At 34.8% G+C, this 14067-nt stretch overlaps 1 protein-coding gene across 1 annotated transcript in view; it reads left to right on the top strand.

The window, feature by feature from the left end:
- LOC136032157 (chitin deacetylase 7-like) overlaps positions 1-14067 on the top strand; it is a 38839-nt gene that overhangs the window by 3676 nt on the left and 21096 nt on the right. The window contains exons 2-3 of the mRNA XM_065712340.1: positions 4008-4292; positions 8691-8808. Coding sequence (XP_065568412.1) covers positions 4008-4292; positions 8691-8808 — 403 coding nt within the window. The remainder of the gene's footprint in view (positions 1-4007; positions 4293-8690; positions 8809-14067) is intronic.

Genomic DNA, 14067 nt, shown 5'->3' with positions numbered 1-14067 from the left:
TATGGGGCGTAACTCCGCAAAGTCAGAATACTTTTGATTGGACTATAGGATCGAAAGCTGCTTGTATATCCACGCTGCACAAATATACAAGAGTTCCCCAATTATCAGCATTACTACGGACAGGCTTCAGTAGGCGATAAGCAAACGCACAATTCAGACGCTTACGAAAACCAAACTGTCAATAATCTAGCACGCATTTACGTATTATTTCAGGTAGGATAAAGCTTTCTAGAACCTCAAGGCTTTCAATCAAGGAAAAACACAGGAGAGGCTCAGTCCACCCCCCTCCATTGTGAAATATTATGATTATTGTGATTCTAATAATTTTTCATTTAACTTATCTTTTTAGATTTTTAATGACCTTTGCCCCAGAATAGTGGATAAATCAGAAAATTTGACAACAAAATTCCTTTCAATTTATTTTGGATGTAAAAAAACCTTCAATGTGCAAATAAATGGTTGTTGAAGCTGGTAAAAAAAACAAACAGTGTTCATTTTTTCCCACTATAAAACTTAAATTATAAAAGTAATAGGTTGGGCTACTTCGTCCAATAAGCAGCAAAGATTTATTTCTATTTGTAGTATAGAATTATATTACAGGCTACGGCACAGAACGTCTAGAAAACAAATTGTAGTTGTGAAACCTAAGTCTATATATCTGTTTCTACCACAAACAGGAAAGGGATACTTCTTAAATTTGTGATTTTGCATGTAGCTCTTAGCCATATATTTGTGTCCATAGGGTAACTGTCAGTCGTAGCAACTTTTTTATTATGGATTCGATTTTTACCAGTTTCTTGTTCGCTTTCACTTAAATATGAAGATTATATTTATTTTGTTTAGGTATGACAATCAAAGGAAAAGCACTAGTGCCGGTGGGGGGGGGGGGGGTCGAGTGTTTCTCAAATCTCAACTTGGGAGAGGAAGGAAAGCAAATAGAAAGTAAGGAGGTGTTCAGGATTTTTTTTCGCATTCTTTTTTTTTCAGGGGTAGCTCACAGAAAACTTTAAGAAACGTACAAAAATTGTTTATATGAATAAATATTACGTTTTTACGAAAGCGATGAGAATTTCTGGGGGGGGGGGCTTAAACTCGTAACATTACTCCTTGGATACGGCCTTGATGGAATGACACTATCCAATTTATAGAAATCGCATATCTGGGCTATAACGGAAGTGACTTGGGAGATGAGGATGAAAGTTCCAGGAACTACAATGGAAAGAAAAGGGAAGAGTGGCGTAAAGAAACTTTCTTTTGTAGGTGAGGAGAAAGGGACAACAATTTTTTCGTGATCTTATAAAACGTTTTTGAAATGTAAGCTTGCATGGGACTTTATGTCCCATTTACAATTTATGTCTGGTTATATAGTGACTTAAATCGCAAGAGACCATGTTGATCGAATTTGTCAAAATGCCATTGGGGCAATATCCTGGGGAGAGCCTCGGGAATAGATTTAAAAGTTTAGGGTAGTATAAGAAGATGGAGTAAAAAGGACAGGGAGCCTTCAAATAATTTTCTGGTGGAGGGCGTTTTTCCTCTCAGATCTACCTAAGCGTTTTTAAACTATAATCATCTATACAAACTAAAGTCTATCCACGTCTAAGCATCGAGGTAAATCAAAAACACTTTTTGATACCAATGTATCAAAACGTCTAATTTACATCTCTTCAGGAACAGGTTGGAGCATCAAATTAATTTTTTAGGAAGTGTATGAGAGGAGCAAGCGAACCTCAATATTTGACTTGGGGAAGGTAAAATCGTTGTGGTTGCTGAAACAGTTTTTCTGATCCACCAATACAGTTCTCCACTGTCAGTGAAACTTGCATTCTACTCGCAGTAAAGCAAAAAAGCAAATCAGATGACACTATGTGTTGCCGGGGGATAAAAACGATGCATGTTTAATATCCACAGAACACATTCGGGCATTAAGTTGAAACTTCTTGGGAGAATTGGCAAGGGAGCAGAGCAAGACAGCATGAATTTAATCAGTTTAAGTTCATGGCACCAATAGTCCCTGCAGGGGTAGGATATAGTCCCGGTTATTTAACGACGTAGACCGAAAATAGTCATATGCACCCAGTTATCAAAATTATCTTTCTGCATTTTCATGGGAACAGCTAGGAGAATGGAGCTAAAATTTTCAAAGAGTGCTAGAGGGCTACGTGGACCTCAATTATTGAGTTGGGGGAGGGACAAAGGCAAATCAGAAGAAATCACGTATCCAGATTATCAAATTGGCGTATCTGCAAAAATTCCGGAACGACTTTTGAGGTTAATGAGAAACTTTCAAAGTGTTGGGAGGAGGAGAGTCAAGGGGATTTCAGGGTTCAAAGAGGTGCCACGGCTACAAATATGCGTCTCTAATCCACCCAAAGTGGTGGCATCGTTGGCACAAAGTAGACTTGGAATTTATCCATGGTGAAGAAATAAGGTTAATTAAAAGGGAGTATACTCACTTAGGCTTGACTATCAAAATATTTTAAATGCTAATTCCCGAGAATGGAGAGCAGGGATTGAAATCCAAGTTTTAAGGAGTGTTTTGGATGCGCAAGGGAACTCAAAGTATACTGTTAAGGGAACATTCTACCTCACTAAATATTGATTCATCTGAAAAAACATAAATAATATTTTCTCAACAGTTTGGCGGTAAAACTAAAGTCGGTGCTTCGGTACCCAGACCAGGCCTCTATAGACCTAAAGTTGGCGCAAGAGCTTGCTAATACCGGTGCCTGGAAACTTGAAGTCATCTAAAAATGGGTGTGTCGATTGCTAATTTCGGAGCATAAGAAAATCGTTTAAGTAATGTAGACAACACGACAGTATATGTTATTTGTATCGACCGGAAATTTATTGCAACAATAATTTTTTGGTGGGAAAACATAGTCAATAATGAAAATGGAAGAAAACTCGAAATCAACACACATAGATGTACAACCTCTACCTCCTCCCCCAGGGAGCCAAAAATTTTAAATCATAAGAATTCGTATCACCTTATCCGTTTGTAAGTATCCGTGGTCGCTCTAACCAAAGGGAATTGCAAGACGAATTTTGCAGAAGCCCGAACCATCGCATTAGTCGCACCCATTTGGGAAGAAAGAGATTGACTAAAATTTCACAAAGCCCCTAGAATGTGAAAAATCTATTTTTTGCTTCTTTATTTGTCCGCAAAAATCTTATCCTAAATTTTGAAATATTTTTTTCTGTACATTCATAAAGAAAGCGAAAAAATCCTACTCCTCCTACCCATATTTTCACGAGTTGGGAACCGTTGTTCAGAACCGTATTAATTTTGTCCATCCTCGTTACCTTACTTTGAAAACTTTTGATTTTGTCACGCCAAAAGACTGAAGATTTGGGATGCTAAAGACGGGGGCCTTTAACTTTGCCACTCCAATTAGTTTGAAAATGAGAAATCATAAGTTCTTTGTTCCGTTAGGCACCTATTAAGAAATGAAAATTGAAAGTATTTTTTATTGAAATGAGACCTGAAAGCGGGCGAGTTTCGTCTCCGAAAGCGTTGTATCTTCCAGGGAATGGAGAAAGGGCCGGATAGATTTTTATGAAAACAAAGGTGTTCAGAAAATTCGTTGTGTAAAGATGTGAGCGTGAAACTGGGTAAAATTTAGCTCACTGGTGATCTTGCATGACCAAATTACCCAATTACGAATTACAATGATAATATGTTCATTTTTTAAATAAAATTAAAAATTTAAACCATGTTTGAACTACCTTCATCTCTGTTAGCTGCAAAATTCTTTTTGTAATTTTATTCTACTGGTCATGGATTTTTTGTTTTCCAAATGTTTTTCTTTAGCTTTGCATCAGGTTTGATATGGCTTTTCAATTTATTTTGAAAATATTCTTTTTAGATTGTTTTTTTTGCCTATTTGTATTATCAATATTTTAGCCAGATGCTTACAGTAAAATCTTTTATTATTGTCATTGGTATTCGCCCATGGTTCTTAGGCAGGAACTCATTCAAAAGTTATGACTTATTTCTTTTTCAGAAATGACAATTGTATAGAACCAGCCTGTCGCTGCTCCTCAACAGCACCCCCTTCAAACTTTGATCCCTCAAATCCGTACGAGATCCCTCAAATAGTTTTCTTAACATTCGATGAAGCTGTAACTCCTTTCAACTATGGCAACTATACCTTCATTCTAGGGGAAAGAATTAACCCTAATGGCTGTCCAATAACCATGTCATTTAATGTTATACATGATTTCAACGACTACATATATCTAAATGATCTTTACAAACGAGGAAATGAAATTGGTGATCACTCCATTAGGTAAGTTTTCTGTTCTATTAAAAATCACATTCCTGCATGTTTTATGAAATTTAGTGTTTTGTATTGCTTCTTTCTACATAATAAATAAGAAACCATTTTTTTTCAACAGAAACTAAGGAGCGACGTGAAAACTTAAAACAAACAGAAATTACTCCGTATATGAAAGGGGCTGTTGCCTCCTCAACGCCTAGCTCTTTACGCTAAAGTTTGACCGTTTCTCACAACTCTACTTTTTAAAACAAAAAAAGAACATTGGCGTAAAGAGCGGGGCGTTGAGGAGGGAGCAGCCTCTTTCATATACGGATAATTTCTATTCGTTTTAGGTTTTAACGTCACTCCTTACTTTCAATTGAAAAAACTTTCTTTTTATTTAATTTCTGAACGTTTTTGAATTAATAGAGGTTTTGATTTTGGCTCTCTGCACATGAATGGTTAAAACGAAACTTACATATTAATTTTTCTTGGCTAAATGGCTTTCTCATAGTTTTGATCAAACAATTTTGAGAAAAAAAGGGGTGAGGGAGGCTGCCTAGTTGCCCTCCAATTTTTTGGCTACTTAAAAAGCAACTAGAGCTTTTAATTTTTTTACGAACGTTTTTATTAGTAATAAATATGACTACACGTAACTTACGGATTAACTTACGTAACGAACTTTTATATTTGTATATTTTTTAGGTATATGAGGGGGTTCACCCCCTCGTCAATACCTCGATCTTTACAGTAAAGCTTAAATTTTATCCCAATTCGTTAAAAATGACCCCTGAATTCCAAAGGACGTAGAATAAATGGTTGAAATTACTAAAAGTACTCTAGCGTAAAGAATGAAGTATTTAGGAAGATAAGAACCCTTCATATGCCTAATAATTTCTGTTAGTTTTGGTGCTCCTCCTTACTTTCAGTTGAAAAAACTTCATATTAATTTTTTCATTGTTTTTTTTTTTTTAAATAATGCTAGAAAATCCACTTCATGGAAATTCTCTTGCCCATGAAAAATTCCTTCATGGAAAGATCCTCCCAATTAACCTCCTCTCCTCCACCCCACCCCCCAAAAAAACAAAAAAAAACCTGAAAACGTCTGTCCACTTCCCGATAACCATTAATATATGTAAACACTGGTCAAAGTCTGTAACTTGCAGCCCCTCCCTCGAGGACTGTGGGAGAGTAAGTCTTCCCCAAAGACATAGTTCGTAGGTTTTTCGACTGTGATGAACAAAACGGCTATCTCAATAATTTGATCCAGTCACTTTGAGAAAAAAATGAGCGTGGGAGGTGGCCAAGGTGCCCTCCAATTTTTTTCACATAAAAAGAGCACTAGAATTTTTAATTTCCGCTAGGATGAGCCCTCTCGCAATATTCTAGGACCACTGGGTAGATATAATCACCCCTGGAAAAAACTGTTAAAAAGAAACACGCACCCGTGCTCGGGCTTCTGGCAAAAATACGATAGGAGCTTGAAACTTCTACAGTAGGGTGCTGTTATGCGCTGAATGCGTTGGTGTGATTTTTGTTAAGATTCTAGGACCTTTGGGGGGTTTTGTTCCTTGTTTTCCAAAATAAGGCAAATTTTCTCTGCTTTGCAACTTTTGAACTTATATATTTAAAATCGGCATAAAATCCGATTCTCTTGATGTATCTATTTCAGTTTTAGTTCATTCGGGTTTATTAAAAAAAATTATAACAGTCATAACATACATAATCTCTCATCTCTATGCAAGAACTGCATGCTGAGTCCCATATCACCTCAAAAATAAATACGCACTATGGCTCTCCCTCCACTTCTCGATACAACCATGGCCCCTACCAAAAAACATCCTTACAAGTCCCCACCTCTTCATCAAGGAGCAAACCACTCAACCCCCACAAAAAAACTCAATAATAGCTAAAATCACTTTTCTAGGCGTATATGTACTTTAACTGCATGTATATCTTAATCCGTTTAAAGATACTTTTCTTAGAATTACATATATATATATATATATATATATATATATATATATATATATATATATATATATATATATATATATATATATATATATATATATATATATATAATTGTTTCGAGGCTAAATTTGTCTTTCTTCTGACCCCAGTTTTACTCAAATAATATTGAATATTAACCGCTATAGATCTGCGCACACCCCTGATACAATCTATTCAGTTCTTCTTTATTTGGGGCATAATGAGGGGGATGTTCTACTGAAGGCAACATATACCTGCTACTGTTACTATTAACGCTGCTACTACTACTGCTGTTCCTGTTACTACCGCTACTACTACGATGCTAGTAAAGTTAAGGCTACAAGTATGAAGGTGAAAATTTGACAGAATATCGAGAGGGAACTTGAACTAAATCAAAACACACTTTGTGCATGTCACTACTAGCACTATTACCGTTGATAATTTTATTAATACTGCTACTGCTGCTACTAAGCTACTCCAACTACTACTCCAATTGTAACAAATTGTAAGGCTTAGTGTTTTAAGATTAAAAGGGCGTCAAAAGGAGATTAGTTGGGCACAACAGAAATATTATTGGAACGGCTTACCGTATCAAGGTAAAACTCCCGAGGTACCATGAGAGAGATGTTCGACTGACAAAAAGGCAACTTTTACATGCTACTACTTTTATTAATACTACAGCTACAACTGTTACTACTACTAATACAGCATTAATACTGCTACTACTTCTTCTACTACCACAACTACGACTGTAATACTAGTCCTATTACGGCTGAGTCTGTGAAGGTGAAACTTTAAAAGAATATTGAGGGCAAATTTGAACTAAATCAGAAGACATTATAAGCATTCAGATTGTCAAAAAGTAACTCATGAAATGTTTTTGATATTAAGCTGGAACTTTCAGAGAATACTTAAAGGGGAAATATAAATTTACCAAAAGGCAATATGTGTACGGTACTACTAATACTACTACCATTGCAACATTCCCTAGTTCTACTACTAATATTACTATTACTCCAAATACTACTTCTGTTGCAAATATTTGTAAGACTAAGACTATTAAGACGAAAATTTTAAGAAGTACATGAATATACAGGTTATCAAAAGGACATATCGGCAATGTCATATCAATGGTTAGCTGTATTAAGTTGAAACTTCCAGGACTTGATGAGAGGTATGTTCAACTGACCTAAAGGTAATATTTTCATACTACTGCGGATACTAGTACTAGTGCTACTGCTATTAATACTATTATTAGTATTGTTAATAATAATACTACTACTGTGAATACTATTACAACTATGCCCAAGGGTGGAATGTGAAATTTTCAGGGAGATTTTAGGAGAGAAGGTGAACTGAAAACAGCAACCCCTCTGTATGCGGGTCGTCAAAAGGGCACATAAGCAATATCTTAGGAGCAGTTTTGTGCGTAAAGTTGAAACTTACAGGACTTGTTGTGTGGGTTGTTGAACTAACCAAAAAACAATATTTGCATCCTAATGCTACTGCTTCTACTCATTCTATTTTTTGCTACTACCACTATTATTACTACTGCTACTACTACTACTACAACTACTATTAAAGCTAAGGTTACTGCTATCAATTCTACTGCTACTACTACTACCGGTACTGCTACCACTATTACTACCGGTGCTACTAAGCTAATGATATTAAGGCGAAGATTTTGGACAATATAGAAACTGCATCGAAGCTATATCGAAACACACTATACCCACACGAGTTGTCGAGAGGGCAAATCAGCAATGCTTCTGGAACGGTTGATGGTACTAAGTTGTAATTTCCATTGTGTGTTGAAGGTGATGCTGAAGAAAACCATAGTTGCTATTAGCATAATGCTACTACTACTACTACAATTATTGCTACTACACAGGATAAGGATATTAAGGTGAAGCTTTCAAGGAATATTTACGTGGATGTTGAACTAAATCAAAAAGAACTCTAGAAATGTAGATTTTCAAAAGAGTGACAAAGCAAATCCAGAAAACGGCTTACATAATTAAGTTGAACCTTACAGGGTAAATTGTGGTGGTTTTTGATGTAGCCAGAAAACACTAAGTGTATACTTTTAATACTATTTCTGCAGGAGCTAATCATTGGAAATTAAAATCTCTGGGATCGTGCTTAAGATTCAAATGAGATTTGAGGCCAATCACCCCTCTTCCCTAGCCTTTAATTTTCAAAACGCTTCCCATCAAAATTTTGAGACAGCCAATTGGCTCAGCACAGTTGAACGGTCCATTAACTATGCCTCTTGGGATATTGAATAATATCCACGCAAAACGTATATTGGTCATTGGATAGAAAAATCTTCTATTTTTTTGTTTCAGTCTCTAAAATATTTAAATACTTTAGTTCAAAAATTGCGAATTAAAATTTTTGAATTAAAAAAAAAAAAAAATGACTTTTTTCTTTTAGTCGAAAGACAGATTTAAACTATTGGTCAGAAGCTGATGTCGAGACCTGGCGTGCAGAAATGGAAGGCTTGAAAATAATTTTAAGCAGCTGGGCTAATATTCCTCAAGAGAAAGTAAAGGTAAGGTAGAACAACAGGATGTTCAATTATTCTGTTCTAACATTTTGTTCAATTATTCTGTCTAAACTCTTTAATTGCTCACCTGTAATGACTTCCTGCTCAATCGTAGATTTCCTTTGCGATAAAATGGTTGGACTGTTGAGAGACCGTTTATTCTGGGTTACTACTAGTGTCGTACAATGCATCTGTGCGACAACACAAAGTCAATTTAATCTCTCAATCGTCAGTTTGATTCCTAATGTCTAAAGCCGTTGTCGTATATGTGCGATTTCCTTGATTACATATTGTCTTGTTCACTGGAAAGTGCTGGGTATAAGAACCAACAAAAAGAAATGTTTTTCTTAACACCGTGGTGAGAAAACAGAGATCTTTTTTACCTGCTGTGTTGTGTATACAATGGTTGCAAGCTGGTGACGTTTTTTCCAAAGTGCGAAATATCGTCTCGTATCTTCTCACTGAGAGAGAGAATAGGTATCGTGACTAACTGGCTTTGTATGCCGAAGCAAAGAAATTGGTTTTAGTAATCCTCGGCCTCCTCTTGATTTCTCTCAAAAAGCCTCCCTGCAGGACAGTTTTCTAAAGCTAGTTTGCAGTGTGATTTTTACAATAAAATAAGCAGAAACTCGGAATTTTTTCGAATTTACTGTCAATATGATTACAAAAAAAAAATATTAGGAAAAAGCTGCAATAGACATTCCCAATGTTGTCCAAATCTGACTGCAATTTCACATTCTGGAAGCCTGTTTCCTCCAATTAGAGCCCACCTTCAGGATCCTGTGAAATATTCATTAATCACAGTTAAAGCATTTATTTCCCCATCTGGCATGTTTTCATACTTATTGACTTAAGGCTTTAGAGGAGGTAAGTCATTATGCTTAATGACTTGCATATACTGCGAGAGTCATATTTTTATACTGTCGCAGCATAAAAAATATGATTTTTCTCATAAACCATGGGTATTGCCGAGTATAACTTCTTTCGTCTGACAATCTCTGGCAAAAGTTTCTGAAAGAGTATTACAGAAAAGGGGTGTCTTGGAGTCGTACTGCAATGCTTCCGAAACCATTTGTTACACAACTATATCAGAAGATTATATGAGGCTTGCTAAAGATCGTAACAATTCACTAAAGTGAACTTTATTAAACAAAATTTTATTCTTACGTATGCTAAGTTTTGGTGTTAAAAAAGCCGAATCAGTAAACATGATATTTCTTTTCGCAAAGGTCGTGCTTTGGGTAAAAAGACGGTTTCCACTTTTTTTTATTTTATTTCTTCATATACAAAACCAAAACATCTTTTACAAAATGCTGCCGCGCCAAAAAAAAACTTTACAGTTTTGTAGACGCACAGCAGTAACAAATAATAATTTATATTCCATTATAAATCGCAACGTAACCATAATCAACTCAAACTTCAAATCAATCTCTCTCATTTAAACAATCAACACATTATTCAACTCCCCCCCCCAACAAAAGAACGTTCAACCCTCCTACCCCCACAAAAAATCGCCATATGCCACGCTCCATAGACCTCTTCCCCCCTAAGAAAAACAAAAAAAAATCTTAATTACTTTCTAAAAAATAATCTTTTAATTTTTTCTTAAATGAAAGCAGGTGTTCAGCTGTCGCAAAACTAACTAGCAACGTATTCCAAATAAGCAGACCCATACATCTTACCGTGAATGCTGATCTTACTGTATCTATTGACTCAATTGTAATATCATCACTATTTCTCGTTTCATAATCATGCACTTTGCTATCCAAACAATAAAACTTCTTAAAAATTGCAGGGACTAAATCATTCATGAACAAATATACACAATATATACAAATATAGAAGCTTGAAAATCTCTAATTTCTCCAACATTTAACAGATTTAGGGATTAATAACAAAAACTAGTTTCATGGACTTTTTAAAAAAATTTTACCAATAATCCTAATCGCTTTATTCTAAAGAACTTGCACTCGCCTATAATTAGTACAAAAAAATTGCTACTCCGGATAAAACAACCATAAGCTATATACGGGTATATTAATGAATAATAAAGTGTAAGAATAATATTCTGTGGCAGGAAATCTTTAAAAAAAAAAGTATGCCTACAGCACAGGCAATCTTAGCATAAATAGCTACACAATGATTTCTCTACGACAGATGGCAATCCACTATGAATCCTAGGTAATGCAGTTTACCAACCTTCTGAACAAGCTTTCCGTACATTGTAACCAGGCCATTTAAATCACCACGAAACCCCACTCTACTGTAAGTCATCAAAAATGTCTTACTCACATTAACACATAGAAAGCTTACATTCATGATAGCTTCAAGTCTTTCCACAACACCATTTACTTTACCTACCAACTCGTCTATAGATTTTCCAAATAAAGTCAAAGCAATGTCTTCAGCAAACAATATAGTGCAGGCTTCCTTCAGATAAAAATGCATGGAATCAACATACACTACATATAATAATGGACCGAGCACTGGTCCTTGAGGTACTCCGCACCTAACCGAAAACGCCTAACACATAACATTATTAATTACAACTCTAAGCGATCTTCCTGTTAGGTAGCTTTAAACTATTCCAAACAATTTCCACGAATACCTAGTGATTCCAACCTTTTAATCAAAATTTTAAAATCTACAGTATCAAACGCTTTACAGACATCAATAAAAATAGACATTGATATATCACCTCTCTCAAACACATTATTCACAAAATCAGTGTTATGAAGCAGGCGTTGTAGAATGCCCTTTACGAAAGCCAAACTGAGTTTCACTTAATAATTCATTATTTCGTAGGAAAGTATAAAGCCAACTGTGTACTACTTTCTCTAGTAGCTTTGAGAATAAGAAAAGAATATATATCGGCCTCCAGTTTTCAATTCCTTTTTTGCAACCACCTATATGAAGGGGTTTTACCTTTGCTCTATTTAGTTGCTCTGGAAATTTTCCTGTTTCTTGTGACAGACTAATGATAAAAAGCAGACAAGGAAGTATATATAAAGCAACAACTTTGAATGCACTAAGAGACAATCCATCAACTCCAGCAGAATTTTATTTCAAAGACTTGACAATTTTCACAAGCTCTTCACAAGTACAGAGTTCAAATTTAAAATCAGGTGGTTTGCATCAGTCATCAGTTCCGGAATCATCAGGCTGTTTACACATCTCCTTTACCCTATTTTGTACTTTTAAACAAATATTAGAAAAAAAATAACCGAATATATTTACAATTCCCTCTTCATTTATCTATCACAACCATCAAGTTGGATTTGTTCGTTTCCATTATTTTCATTTCCACCAATACATTCACGCATAACATTCCATGTTTCCTTGTTTCCTTTCGTTTTCTTGAAACTTCCTGATATATACTCGGTCATAGCTTTGCGGCGCAGCTTGTTTACGTAATTCAGCTGTATTTTGAATGAACTAAATGCTTCTTCCCGACCTTTATGGAGCACGTCTTATCGTAAATAGGCATAAGAACAGATAATAGTTGAAGAACAGATATTACTTGTGTTTAAGTCAGTACCTATTGCGCATTAGCTGAAGTTTTTAAGCATTTTGTGGCTTTTGGAGGGAAACTTCCATTTAAGAGGTTACTGTTACACATATTTTCTATTAGTGGTTTCTGTTGATTTTGTCAATTCATTCTCAATACTCAGGATGGAAGAAGTAGTTTTATATTACTTGACCTTCTTAAAATTTAATAGTTCTCTAACTGGAATGGAATTTCGAATTTACCCTTTTCTAAGAGTAACATTAGAAAGTCTATCCTTGGCAAGTCAATGTGCTTTTGAACCAAAACAAACATATTTTTAACATTAATCAATTGTCCTTGACAAAGTGGCAAAGATTTTTCATATTAATTTCTAGTACAAACATTGGCTCAGAATATATCATATTTTTGCTATTACAGGGTATTGAAAGGCTTACTTTTGAGGGTCGTATTATACAGGAACGTAAATTCTGAGTACAGAAAAACTGAATTAAGATTTACTGGTGATGCTAATGGATCTAGTTTTACTGAAAATATTCTAATTAATCAAAAACTAACTTGAAGCTAAATTTAATAATAGAAATAAAGAGCTAAGTTGCAATTTAAAACGAATAAAATTAATTATTCGTAGCATATGCAACATGTATCTATAAAACTTGGTGTATGTATCTATAAAAAAAGAGACAAAGTAACATGTTATTTTTGAGGCATAAGAGACATAAAACGGTTTAGAAGTCTTTTACAAAATAAATAATTAATTATTTCAGAATATCTATTGGATTTGAACTTGCGTAATCTGGTAAAACTTGTAAATCATTGTTTAGTAGGCAAATTTTGTAGACCCATGTGTGTTCTATACGCCGTATTATAGACATATATATCAGGCTTTCTGGAGTTCATGTCATGGTACGGAATTTAATAGTAGGCCTATGCTGAAAAACATGGATACCATAGACAGAGTAAAATTAATAGAGCCTTATGTGATTCATCTTGCATTTTCTGCAGGATGCTTTAGGACTTTTCTGCTCCGAAAACAAAATCGGTTTTCTATCATGGTCGCGGGTTTTCAGAAAACGCTCATTTTTCAAAATTTTACGAACATAGAGAAAATTTCGTGAGCTGGTTTATTCGAGAACTTTTTAAGAGATAAGTTTTGTACGGGTAACAAAATCTTTATTTTCTCTGTTTCAAGTTTCACCTTGGCTCTTTACTTCCATCAGAAGAAAACCGTTTTTTCTCTATTTTCTCTATTTTTTTAAAATTAGTTTTTGCCTCTTTTTTAAGTTTGTTTTAATCAACAAAATAAGAAAAAAAATTCGTTTTTACTTAGAAAAATTTTCAGCTGTAAAAAAGGTTCTAAAATTTGCATTATTGAAACAGTTCAAGTTCAAGTTCTATTTATTTTCATAAAATAACAATAACAAAAACAATATCCCAAAGGGCTCAATGGCCCGTTATTTGGGAAACGGCATACAATAAATAAAGAATAATAAAACTTGTCATATACATACTAACCAACATCTAAATATAAATATGTAAGGAAAAGAAATCAACTCACTGGCAGTCCCCACGAAACAGCGACCCTCTCATCACCCGACAATAAAATATAAATGTAAATGCTCGCGTCATCGAGGATACAACACCAACAAAACAACAACCCAAAAAAGGAAAAAGAATAATAAATAAACCATAAGAAACATTTAACAAGAAGCCTTTAATAAGAAACTTTTCATCTGTCTCTTAAAGGAGCCAAGTGTTCG

The sequence above is a fragment of the Artemia franciscana genome, chromosome 10, assembly GCF_032884065.1.
Source record: "Artemia franciscana chromosome 10, ASM3288406v1, whole genome shotgun sequence".
Taxonomy (NCBI): Eukaryota; Metazoa; Arthropoda; class Branchiopoda; order Anostraca; family Artemiidae; genus Artemia; species Artemia franciscana.
The sequence above is the reverse complement of the archived record's forward strand: the minus strand, read 5'-3'. Positions and strand labels throughout refer to the sequence as shown.